General features: G+C 39.9%; 1 protein-coding gene across 1 annotated transcript in view; it reads right to left on the bottom strand.

The window, feature by feature from the left end:
• The window catches only part of SLC25A13 (solute carrier family 25 member 13), a 281,715-nt gene that overhangs the window by 155,532 nt on the left and 113,722 nt on the right, over nucleotides 1–12,461 (bottom strand). Inside the window, exon 4 of the mRNA XM_007939784.2 lies at nucleotides 8,706–8,821. Coding sequence (XP_007937975.1) covers nucleotides 8,706–8,821 — 116 coding nt within the window. The remainder of the gene's footprint in view (nucleotides 1–8,705; nucleotides 8,822–12,461) is intronic.

Raw genomic sequence — 12,461 nt, 5'->3', positions numbered from 1 at the left:
CTTAGGGGGCAGGAGTCCATGGAAGGATGGACACAGGGAAGAGGTAACTATGGGGAGGAAGTGGGAGGGGAGCTGTTGCATTGTGGTAAACTGTGGTTAATGTCATGAGACAAAGTATATGTGAACTGCTGTATGGAAAGTGAATTTGGTCTGTAAATCTTCACCCAAATCACAATTAAAAACAACAAAAAAAGAATTAACTAATTTCTTTCTCCAGATATTCAAGGTCATCTTCAATAGGAACCCAGTCTACCTTTACAATTTTATCTTGCCCTCTTTCCCCTAAGTTCTTATTTTACTGAACTCACTATAAGGCCCTGGACACATTCCCAGCCCCATCCGTCCACCCTCACTAAACCTTTGTTCACATGATCTCCTCTACCCCAAACATTCTTCTCTCCATCTCACCTCCAGGGTACACTGTGAATGTTAATACTTTTGTTTCTGTGACTTTTGGGGTTTTCCATGAATTTCTTTTACATCCCAGGAGGATGGTCTCATCCTTGAAAGAGGGACCTGGGTCTTATTTATCTTTGGATACAGGCAACAATTAGCCTTACACAGTACCTTACAAGTACCTTACACAGAACAGGTGTTTGGTAAAGAGGCTGATTAAATCAGTTGCCAGATGGGGTAAGGGTCAATTGCTGTCAAACAGTGGTATGGTCACAGGTTCACTGACCCAGATTCTGGCACCCAACCTTGTTTTCTTTCCACAATACCACTTCATCTACTCCACTCTACACCCAAAATCTGGCTTTGTATTCCAAAATATTCTTTGTTTCACAGTCGTAGCAAACTACCAATCATCACCACAACATAGCTGTTGTAGTCACTATCTTAACTTCTTAACTGCTACTCTTAATATCATGTGTTTGTATATATCCCTGTCAATCCCTAGCACAGGGTCGACAAATTATGACCCACTTGCCCACTGGCTGTTCTGGTAAATAAAGTTCTATTGGAACACAGGCACACCAATTCATTTATATACTATCCATGGCTATTTTCATGCCGCAATAGTACAGCTGAGTAGTTGTGACAGAAAACCACAATACCTAATACAGTTACTATCTAGCCCTTTACAGAAAAACTTTACTGCCTCTGATCTAGCAAGAAGGACAATATGTTGCTCTTCATCTTTGATGTAAGCTTCAGCTCATGTTCCTCCTACCTTCCTTTTGAGAAGTTTAGCCACTGATTCCACTGGCAGTAATATACCCAGTTACAAAATGGTAGAAGTGCACTAGTATCATCTTGTTGTTGTTGTTGTTATTGCCATGGAGTCGGCCCCGACTCATAGCAAATAATATATCTCTCCTCTCAATATTTGCAATGTCCCCTGATGCAAAATTTCCAAATTGTGGTAAAACAAAGAGACTGATATCTTTTTAGTTAAATAAATGTGGCAGTTAAGGTTGTGTCTGGTGGTGTAGCATTTACGGCATTTGACTGCTAACCAGAGGTTGACGGTTCAAACCTACCAGCCACTCCTACGAAGGAAGGCTGGGCAATCTACTTCTGTAGTGATACTGCCTCAGAAATCCAAAGAGGAGTCAGTATGAGTTGGATCCGACTCCATGGCAGAGTTCTGTGTCAACTTGGCTGGGCCTCGTTGAGGGCCTGGGCAGCTGGTGGTAGTTATTCTCCATGATGAGACTGGCAATCAACTCCATGGTGGGACCTACCACAAGCAGCTGAGTAGCTATTTTAGGGATGCGGTATGCTTCCTGTATATAAACAGAGGCTTTGGGAATGATAACCAGCTTATGGCACACTGGAACCCTGCATGTAGCTGTGTCATTGCTCAGCAGTCTGCCATGCTTTGCCGACCTTGGGCCTTTCAACTGACTTGAATTAATGGCCTGCCGTATGGTTTGGCAACATGGGGACTGTGTCTTTTTATTTGTCAACCTTGGACTTGTCAATCTCAGCAGTCAGCAGCTGTCTGAGTGAAGAAAAGCCTCTAGCTTCAGTGGGCTGGGAGCAGGAGGCAGAGCTGAAGCCCAAGGTTGAGGGGCTTTCACCCAGCCCTTAGAGCCTGGCACTTTGAACTCAAATTTAAAGCCTCCAAACTGTAAGAATAAACTCCTGTTTGTTCAAGCCATCCCATTTGTGGTATATTCTTGTCATAGTGGCACTAGGTAACCAGAACAATAAAATTTTATTTAATTACTTAAAAAACATGTTAAGGGAGTAAGAAATTTACTCTGCAGATATACAGACAGATGTCATAGAAGTTCAATGCAAGAGCATTCAAAATTTCAGCAGAGTTTTTATTGAAATTAACAACTTATTCTAAAATTATTTTGATAATGCAAAGGGCCAAGAAAAGCCAAGATAATCTTGAAGAAAAAGAAGAAAAATGTTGGAAGACTTACCAGACATCAAGGTTTATGTAAGGTTGTACTCATTAAGACCATGTTGGATTAGTGCAGAACAGACAAGTACAGAGCAGAACAGACAGTTCAGAAACAGACCCACACTTAATTTACAGCAAAGTGCCAGTGCAATGACGCAAAGTCATCTTTCAATTAATAGCAATAGATCGACAGAATATTCACAGAGGGACAAGGGAAACCTTGACCCTTACATCTCATCCCATGCCAAAAGAAAATAGATAGATAATAAAATCTAAATAAACTCAAGATCTATATTTGTTAAAAAAAAAAAAAAAAAAATTAATAAATCTAGAAAATAACATAGGACAATATGTTCATAACTTTGGAATAGGAGACAATTTAGTAAACAAGACACAAGAAGCACTATCTATAAAGGAAAATGCTGACCATTCATATTATAATGAAATGAAAAACCTCTGTTCATTAAAATTCCATTATGTGAGTAAAAATGCAAATCAAATAGGAAAAGATACCTGTGAAATATACAGCTCACAAAAGCCATGTATTCTGAAAATGTACATACTATTAAAGAGTATATTCAAATGGCAATAATTATTAACATGCTGTACATCATTACTAATAATCAGGGAAATAAAAACTAAAGCCACAATGAGGTATCACTAAAAAAAAAATAGCTGATAATCTCAAGTGTTGACAAAGGGATGGAGTAACTGGAACCTTCACGTACTGCTGGTATGAGTATAAACTGGCACAACCATTTTGGAAATTGTGACAAGCTACTTGCAATATAGTAAATTCCATAGTGTGGCTTTTCTGGCCACAAGTCTTTGTAAACTCTGGGGTGGAATTTGCCATGAGCAACTGAGTGGCTCCTGATCGTTAAAGTTATCCACTTGGGGTATTTCTGTTGGGAGCAGCATAAAGTAATTTTTTGGGAAGTTCACTCTCTCTCAGGTATATAGAATTCTGATATTGGGACCGGTTAGTGGTCACTCTGCCAGGCTCAAAAGGAGCCCTTCTAGAGGCAGAAGAAGTCTCTTTGGCTGCTGGCTGAGGAAGACGTGCTGCTGAGAGAAATGTGCTCCAGAGAGACATGTGCTGCTGAGAGAGAGACACTGAGAGAAACGCAGTGCTGGGAGAAAGCCTGAGAGAGACTGTTGGCTGAGAGACGGTGGGCTGAGAGAGACTGAGCATTGTTCCTGAACTTGAATTGTAGCCTGGTACTTCCCTAATAAACCCCATAATCTATGAGTTCTGTGTGGCCACTACAGCAAATATAAAACCCAGCAGAGAGGTGGTGGGTGCTGCAGGGGGAATGGCTGATGTCAGAGTTGGTGAAAGGGTTGGAGGGAGGTGGCATGTCTGGCCTCACAGGAATAAGCCTTGGGCTACTAATGGTGATTCTGTCTTCCTCTTGTGGTGTTAGAAGAGGTCAGAAGATGTGGCCTCACTGCCCCTTTGGCACTACTGAAGCTAAATGTATACATTTTCTGTGATCCAGCAATTGTACAACTAGAAATACCTAAACATGTATACCAAAAAATAAGTAAATGATTGGTCAAAGCACATGATTTGGAGTAGCCCAAACTGGTAATGTCCCAAATGGCTATCAATAGAACAAACAAATAAAATTATAGTGTCATACAGCAGAACATTATACAGCAAAGAAAAAGAATTAAAAACTATACCCGTGTGGATGATTCTCACAAACACAATGTGCAGCAACAAGAAGCCATATCTAAAAAGTACATTTTACATGGTTCTACTTATATTAAGTTTAAAAACAGGCAAAGCCAATTTATGATTATACATGTCCGTTGTTACCACTGAGGAGCAGGGGATATTAACTGGGAACAGGACTCTGGAGTGCTGGTACCATTTTCTCTCTATCTGCATGCTAGTAAAACAGGTGTAAAAATTGATCAAAATATACATTTATGATTTGTGCATTTTTCTGCATGCATGTTATACCTCAAAAAAGCATGCTTTAAAAATTAAAGATAAGTAAAAAAAAATCACTATCATATAAACTGAACCCATTGCTATCAAATCAATTCTGACACGTAGCAACCCTACAGGACAGAGTAGAACTTCCTCATTGGGTTTCTAAGGCTGTAATCTTTATGGAAGCAGACTGACACATCTTTCTCCCAGGGAGTGGCCAGTGAGTTTGAATGCACTGACATTCTGGTTGGCACCAAGTGCTTTAACCACTGCCATCAGGGCTCCTTACTATCATATAAACCAAACCAAGCCAAACTCATTGCCATCAAGTCAAATGTGACTCACAGCAACACCCCCTGGGTTTCCAAGATGCTAAATCTTTACAGAAGTAGATTGCCCAGTTTTCCTTCCAAGGAGTGGCTGGTGGGTTTGAACTGTCAAACTTCTAGTTGGTGATCAAATGCCTTAGGCACTATGTCACCAGAGCTCCTTACTATCATATAAAATAAGCTAAAATAAAATGAAAACATTTAGAATAAAGTATTTTTCTCCACAAATACACCACTGCAAATTAACTAGAATTTATGACTTACATGGATATTCCATTATATAAGCCTGGTTGGTATCTCAAAATGTACTCATAAACATCGAGTATCAAAATGAGAAAGCATGGTGAATGCAAGAATATTGGAGATAAGTTTTCTCTCAAAGGAAATAGGAGAATATCATGAGCTAGATATCAAAGGAACAAAATTGGTCTAATGCAGATTGTTTCATTGTAGTAAACACAGGGAGATATTCAGACATGAAAATATGGAAAAGATAAACAAGGGCTCAGAAAACAAGGCAGGGTTTCACTGAAATGTAACTCTTGATTATATGCTGCTCCTTCCATCTGATTTTGTTTAGTATTTATCAGAATCAGTGTGAGTCAGGCATGAACATCATGGCCTGTGGACAAACATTGGTGCACACTGAGCTTAGTTACAGAACGCCTGCATCAAACAAGGTCTATGTGGAAACCCAATACATAAACAGATAAAAGAGTAACAGCTCTCACCCTGGATGAAATGCAAGGCTGTGGGACATGGGGCCTCCAGAGGCCACTTGCCAGGCCTTCCCTGCAGCCCCTGGAAAGACTCAGATGAGCCTCTCTCTGCATGGTAAGAACATGGTGCTTACCTCATGAACACCAGAACCGACTCAGCCAATCTGAACGGTAAAAAAGGAGCTGCCTTCCTCTCTTACTACTCCATGTTTCTCCCTCCCAAAGATACAAATGGTGTAAGACAACCTTCTGAAATGCAAAGGGGTCCTGGCTGAAGGGTTTACATGGAACTAAGGAAGTAATCAGAGAAGAGAATGCTGTTTGGTATATCTCAAACAGCTCTATATGGACAGATGGCCCAGTTGCAGATCTGGATTTCCATTCTCTTAGTACTATGGGTAAAGGCAGTCTGGCAGAGCAACAGTTAAGCACTTGGCTGCCAAATGAAAGGTTGGTGGTTTGAACTCACTCAACGGCTCTGCAGAATGAAGACCTAGAGGCCTGCTCCATAAAGATTACAAACTAGGAAACCCTATGGGCAGTTCTACTCTGTCACATGGGGTCGCTGTAAGTCGAAACCAACTCAATGGCACCCAATAATAACAATATTATGGGTTTATGAAACCAGGATTGACTAGGTTAAGTCCTCTTTTTCTGTCTAATTTCTATTTTTTAAAAAGTACGTTTTTATTGTGATTTGGGTAAAAGTTTAAAGAGCAAGTTGGGTTTCTATTCAACAATTCACACATTTTGTTTTGTGACATGGATTGCAATCCCTACAATGTAACACACGTTCCTCACTTCTTCCTTGTATTTACTGTTTCCATTTGTCCTTCTTTCCTATCCTGTCTTGTCTTCTGAGCTTCATCCTTGGGCAAATGCTGCCCTTTTTATCTAGAATGGCTGATTGTGCTAAGGGCTGCATACCTCCCTGGTATTACTGTTCACCTGACAGACTGTCTATTGTTTGGCTGAAAGCTGAGCTACAGGGGTGAGTTCAGTTCAGGCTTGAAGGGTGTCAAAAAGCCATAGTCTTGGGGGTTCCACCAGTCTCTTTCTGACCAGTTTAGCCAGGACTTATTATTATTTTGAGTTTTGTTCCACATTTTTCTCCCACTCTGTCCAGGACCTCCTATTGTGATCCCTTTCATAGTGGTCAGCAGTGGTAACTGGGCATCATCTAGTTCTGATCTCATGGTTGTGGAGGATGGGGTCTGCATGGTCTATTAGTCCTTTGGACCACTTCCTTGCATCTTTAATTTTCTTCACAGTTCCAATTTTTTATTTGATGTTTTAAACTCCATTATGGGTTTCCCAGAAAACATACTTATTGCTAGCTCTTCTAAATGTACCTCTTTCTAAAAATAGACTCCTTAGGGTGCCATACCCCCACGATATTGTTTACTTGTTTGTTTGGGGATCTGTTCTTCTATGTATTACACATTTCTCTTTCAGTCTAATCTAAAATAGCTACTGATGGCTTAGGAAAGCCCAGATTACATTTTATGAAAACCCACAGGGTAAGGACCCTGCCAATTCATCATAAATCTATACCCAGTATACTCTGTGCATGTTTTGTGAGATAGTCAAACCCTGAAAGAAATAACCTGTGGAAGGCAGGGTATTGAAAGAAGGGACTGTACCTTCTCCTACAATAGTCATATGATGAAACACAATCATTCTGCAATTGCTTTTTGTGCATGCTGAGGTCTTCAAATTCAAATATTAGCTCCTTGAAGTAAGAAACTGGAGCTTTCAATATCTTAACCCTTCCAGTGCTCAACATACAGCAGATGGTCAGCAAATAACTAGCTAACTGGCTAGTGATTAAAACTGCAAATTAAAAATAAAGGGCTTCCCAAAGAACAAAGCACACTCATACACACCCACAAATAGGAAATCCTTCTTTCATAACCCAAGCTATTTCTTTTAGTAATATTTTTTATAAAGCCCTTTGTTTTCCAAACAGCACATTTACAGCAATAGATATTTAATCTCCATACAGCCTTGTAGGATAAGATATTATCTCAGTTTTACAGATGAGGAAAACATGGCTCAGAAAGTTGAAATTATATGCCTACCAATTAACAAGCATCTGTTAAGATGAGGCAACCAGAACTCTTGCCTAATTGTTCTTCTTTCTACAACACACACACGACTCCTATCTCCCAGAGCCTGCTTCTTCACTTATTCTTTTAACAGACACATCTCTCCCTGTACTAGGAAAAGTTTCCTATTTATTTCCTTTGCCTGGGCCAGCAATGTGATGTGTCTGATGCCAACTGGCATCATTGCCAATTCACACCCATGAAGAAAAGATTGATCAGGACCAAAGAAAATCTCGGAAGCCCATTCCTCAGTCCTCTTGTTTCCAACCCAGGTCTCCCAGTATTCCCATCCAGACAACCTGGGCAAGGCAAGGAGATGAGAAAGAATGGTTCTGTGCTGACACACACCAGTCCCACCAGCTGGCAGTGAACGCATGCAAATCTCTAGCTGCTCTTTGTTCATCCCAGGAAAAAGTGATCATAACACTGTCTAATATTAAACTAGCTGTCACTTCCAAAATCACTGCCATCATAAGCTAGCTGCTCATATATTACTTGAAGATCTTAATGAGGACATTTTCTTAAGTAAGAAACTGGAATTCAAGTAAGAAATTGATGTTCCATTGAAAAGTTGTTACAGTGGTAGCTATGAGGATTGACATGATTGGGGGGGGGGGACCTAAACTAAAATTATCCTCAAGAGTTTTAAATATTAAATAATCCTCACAATGTGTTGAAGGTAAGCATTTAAGCTTCTAGATGATATGAAACCCAGTTAGGCAAACATATAATTTTTGCCATGTACCTTAACTGGTTTAACTTTAATAATTATGTCATATCCAAGAAACATGGAGCGATAGATTTGAGACAGGGCTTTGAACCAGTTTGAACCTGTTCAGTCATGACCAATGGAAATAAGGGCAGTATATATGTTGCATAGCAACCAAATCTCTTGCACCTCGGACTTCAGTCCAAGTAGGAAACAGGCGGCAGGGCCTCATTTGAAGATGGTGGCTGACTGACACATTCAGAGCGGCACTTTGAACCAGAATATCAAATTAGAAATGTAGTTTTAAAATTAAAATGAAAAATTAAACCAAAATATCAAATCTACTAAGCCAGGAGCTTATTTTTTCAAATAGGAAGACATTCAAACTGAAACACCAGAACACTGAGGCATCTTTATTAAGAGGGATATGGTCACTTCTTAAAAGTACCTCCATACACATCATTCTTGGGGGAAGAAAATCTTTGTAGACGTCCTCACTTGCATAGGTACGCATACACACACACACCCCTTACCAAAAGTGACTTCTCCTTTGCCAGCCTTGTCAAACAGCTGAAAGGCCACCATGAACAACGCATCAGGGGCACACAGGACAGATTCAAATGCTACAAATTCTTGAAAGGATATTAATCTGCAACATAAAACAAGGACAATGCAGAAAGTCAGTAGTTTGTGGAAAATAAAAGCACATAAAAATATACACTAAAAATAAAGTCATAAAATGTCACAGTTAAAAAGCAAAATCTGAATCTGAAAACACTTAAAAACACTTAAAATTTCCTTTTACATGTAGTGGACTAAACTAAAAATGCACAAACTCTAAAAGCCACGGCAGATTTAAGGACACAGTGACACACTGAATCCATTATAATTTTAAATATAAGTGTTTCACCCAACATATCATCTATGCTTCAGACCTCAATCTTCCTTTAGGCAGGCTGTTGGATTCTAGAATTAATGTTTGGATGCTTCAGATAAAGAAGTGACTGTGTAAAAGCAAAAGAGAGCAGCTCTGTCATTTATCTATACCCTAATACACCATGTAAAAACAGTTCACAGATACTCATTCATTACTGTTATCTACTAACCACATGTAAACTGAACCAAGGGGGGGGGGGGGGGAGGAAAATACAGATAAATTAGACATGAAACATGACCCCCAAGGAACACACACTCTGGTACAGTTGATAACGTTAGTTCAGAAATAGCAGTACACAAGAAAGACAAATCAGAAGACAGGAACCAAAACAATTATAGCAAAACACTGATAGGAAATCAAAGAAATCATTGCAGCAACAATGGAATGTGAACTGGTCTTGGAAATGAGTAAAATCCAGGTATGCAGTAATGGGCATAGAAGAAAGGGTATTTGGACAAGAGAAATGCCTGAAGAAAGGCAGATGCAAGAAAGTTAAGGAATGCATAGGGAACACGGTGAGGAACTGGTCTTGTCTAGAAAGTGGAGTACATAAAAGATAGCAGTGTGGAATAAGATTAGAAATATAGGGCCAGAGACGGCCCTGAAGGTAAGAGCCTGGTCATTCTTCTCTCAGAAGCAAGGAGTGACTGCAGAGTCTAAGGAAGGTAGTGACCTGATCAAATCTACACTTCAGGAACAGGATGACAGGCCAAGGGTGCTTTGATTTCAAAGGAGTACACAGGTCCAGAAAAGTTTTCTTGCCACTACTTTATAGATTGTTGTTGTTGTTATGTGCCATCGAGTTGGACCCGACTCACAGCAACCCCTACTTGGGTTTCCGAGGTGGTATTACTATGGAAGTAGACTGCCCCATCTTCCTTCCGAGGAGTGGCTGGTGGGTTTGAACTTCCAGCCTTCTGGTTAGCAGTCAAGTGCCTTAGGCACTATGGTACCAGAGCTCCAAATATCTAAATGATACAGTGAGAAAATTCAAGTACCTGGAGGATACAGAGAGAGGAAGAAAACAGGAATGCTTTCATATTTTACAGAACAGTTCAATGATTATATTATAGAGAGTGCACATTTGCACACAAAATGAGTGTTACAGTTAACTTAGTTGTTGTCCAGAAAGACATCTAATTATAATGATGCCACAAAGAAAGGAAAAATCACATGGTGTGTCCAGTGCAGTATCTCTGTAATATTCACTATCCCAAACCCATCCTTCTTAATGCATGGGAACACTCAGAAACAGCATGTGTGATGGGGGGAAGAGTTGCCCAGGACATTTTACTTTACCCTCTACCAGGGAGTCTTTCTTGAGAATCTATGTGTACCTAAGACCAAGAGAAGGTAGGCTTAGGAAAGGAAGTAAATCTGAGTCAAACGTTCTTGGCAGGCCTCAAGGAGCTTACTATCTGGAAGTGGGGAGGACATAGAGGGAGATAGTCACATGCATATATAACTACTAGAACCCAAGAGTTGAGTATTAAACATAACAGAAGAAATAAAACACTAAGGGGAAAAAAAAAAAAAAAAGGAGTGGTTTATTCTGTCTGGTAGAATGGTAGAGGGTTGCACAGATGTATAGCTTTTAAAGGACAACTGTTAAAGTTGAAAAGATTTAGAGATCATCAACTTCAACCTCCTTGATTAAATTCTGAGCAATCAGAGGCTGGGAGAGGACAGTGGCTTATTTAAAAAACTCATTGCTGTAGAGTCAATTCCAAATATGATAATAATTAGTGCATGGCATTTTAGCATAAAAACCTGGTTTCCATTTGACATGGGTAGAATTCTGACTGGTGTGAGAAGATGGAGAGGAGGGAAGGGCAGAGAGAGGTCATTAAACACTGAGGAAAGAGTAGGGCAAAGCACGAAAGTGAAAACAAATGGGGTGTGCTGTGTTTAGGGCAGGATGTAGGAGGCGGTGAGCTTATGTATAAGACATAAGAAGTAAAAGGTTGGCTTGAGCCACCTGTTCAGCCACCAAGCTTAAGAATATTTTTGCAGACAGTGAGAAGTCACTGAAGATTTTTACATTAGTAACTTCTGAGTTTTATAAAAAGGATGAATGTGGAAGAGGAATTTAGAGGAGGAAAGACTAGATGAGGGGAAGCAAAGACCTAAGCCAGGATGAAAGCACCAGGAATGAAAAGAGAGGAAAGACAGGAGAAATACAGTAAAGACAGGAATGACAAAACTTGGTAACTACCGGACATGGGATGCTGAGGACAAGAAAAGAGGCCAGGATGCCTCTAAGACTTCTAATGTGGATAACTGAGGGGAATGATGATATCATCACCAAAGATAAAGAATAAAAAGAAAAAAGGAAAAAGAAAAAAGTTAGAGAGAAGGGACTTGTGTGAGAATAAGACCAATTCTGACTCCATTAAAGGTGAAGTTCGAACAGGCCCATCAAGTAATGAGGTCCAGCAGGAAGCCAGAAGGACCAGAAGGACCAGAAGTCCGGAAACAGGCTAAGATTGCACCCAGACATGGAAGTCTTTAAAGAAAGATGGCTTAAAGCTGTCTATAAAACCACCCAGAACCATTTCATTGATGGATGTTTGATTTTCCTCTTAAGAAATACTTTAATAAAGAAGATCCTTTCATCCTCACCTCACCACACCCCAGACACCAGAACAGGACAAAGCCTTTCTTCTTACTGCCCCCCCCAATTCCTTGCACCCCAACCCTTACCTCTGAGCTGCTGCAAACAACCATGCAACCACCCAGCATTCAGCAGTGTAAACTGCTGGCAGTTTGCTAAGTCAGGAAACAATCATATTTGTTAAATTACCCCAGTACTGATATTACCTTAGTTAAAAGAGAAGCACACGGTGTGTTATGTAGGTAGAGGATTTTCTTTCTTTCTTTCTTTCTTTTTTTTTTTTAATGATCTAAATATAAAGAAAGGCTTAAGATGTCATAAAGAGAACAACTTGCCTCTTTCAACACAGTATGAGAAACCTGAGGACTATATTTGTGCGTGAACAAATTCTCCCCAATGATGTCAAAGTGGTTTCATAACCATAACTGGGCAGTGAATACTCTGGTATTTTAGGCATGCTACTGATACCAAAAAGGTATGTAATTTGGTAATCCTGTTAGATACAAGCATCACACATCTATGTAGGTGGTATATAGATGAGCCATGAAATCATAATGTATTACTGTTCATCAAGATCATTTAGATTTTCATGGTAATCTGACTAGAGGGCTATCTAGAATAATTACATAGTACTATAGTCTGGTAGCATAGTGGCTAAAAGCACTTGACTGCTAACCAGAAGGCTGGCGGTTCAAACCCACCAGCCACTCCTCAGAAGGAAGGTTGGGCAATCCTACT

The sequence above is a fragment of the Orycteropus afer genome, unplaced genomic scaffold, assembly GCF_000298275.1.
Source record: "Orycteropus afer afer isolate SDZICR_OR568_19922 unplaced genomic scaffold, OryAfe1.0 scaffold00063, whole genome shotgun sequence".
Classification (NCBI taxonomy): domain Eukaryota; kingdom Metazoa; phylum Chordata; class Mammalia; order Tubulidentata; family Orycteropodidae; genus Orycteropus; species Orycteropus afer.
This window is presented reverse-complemented; position numbering and strand designations above follow the sequence as displayed.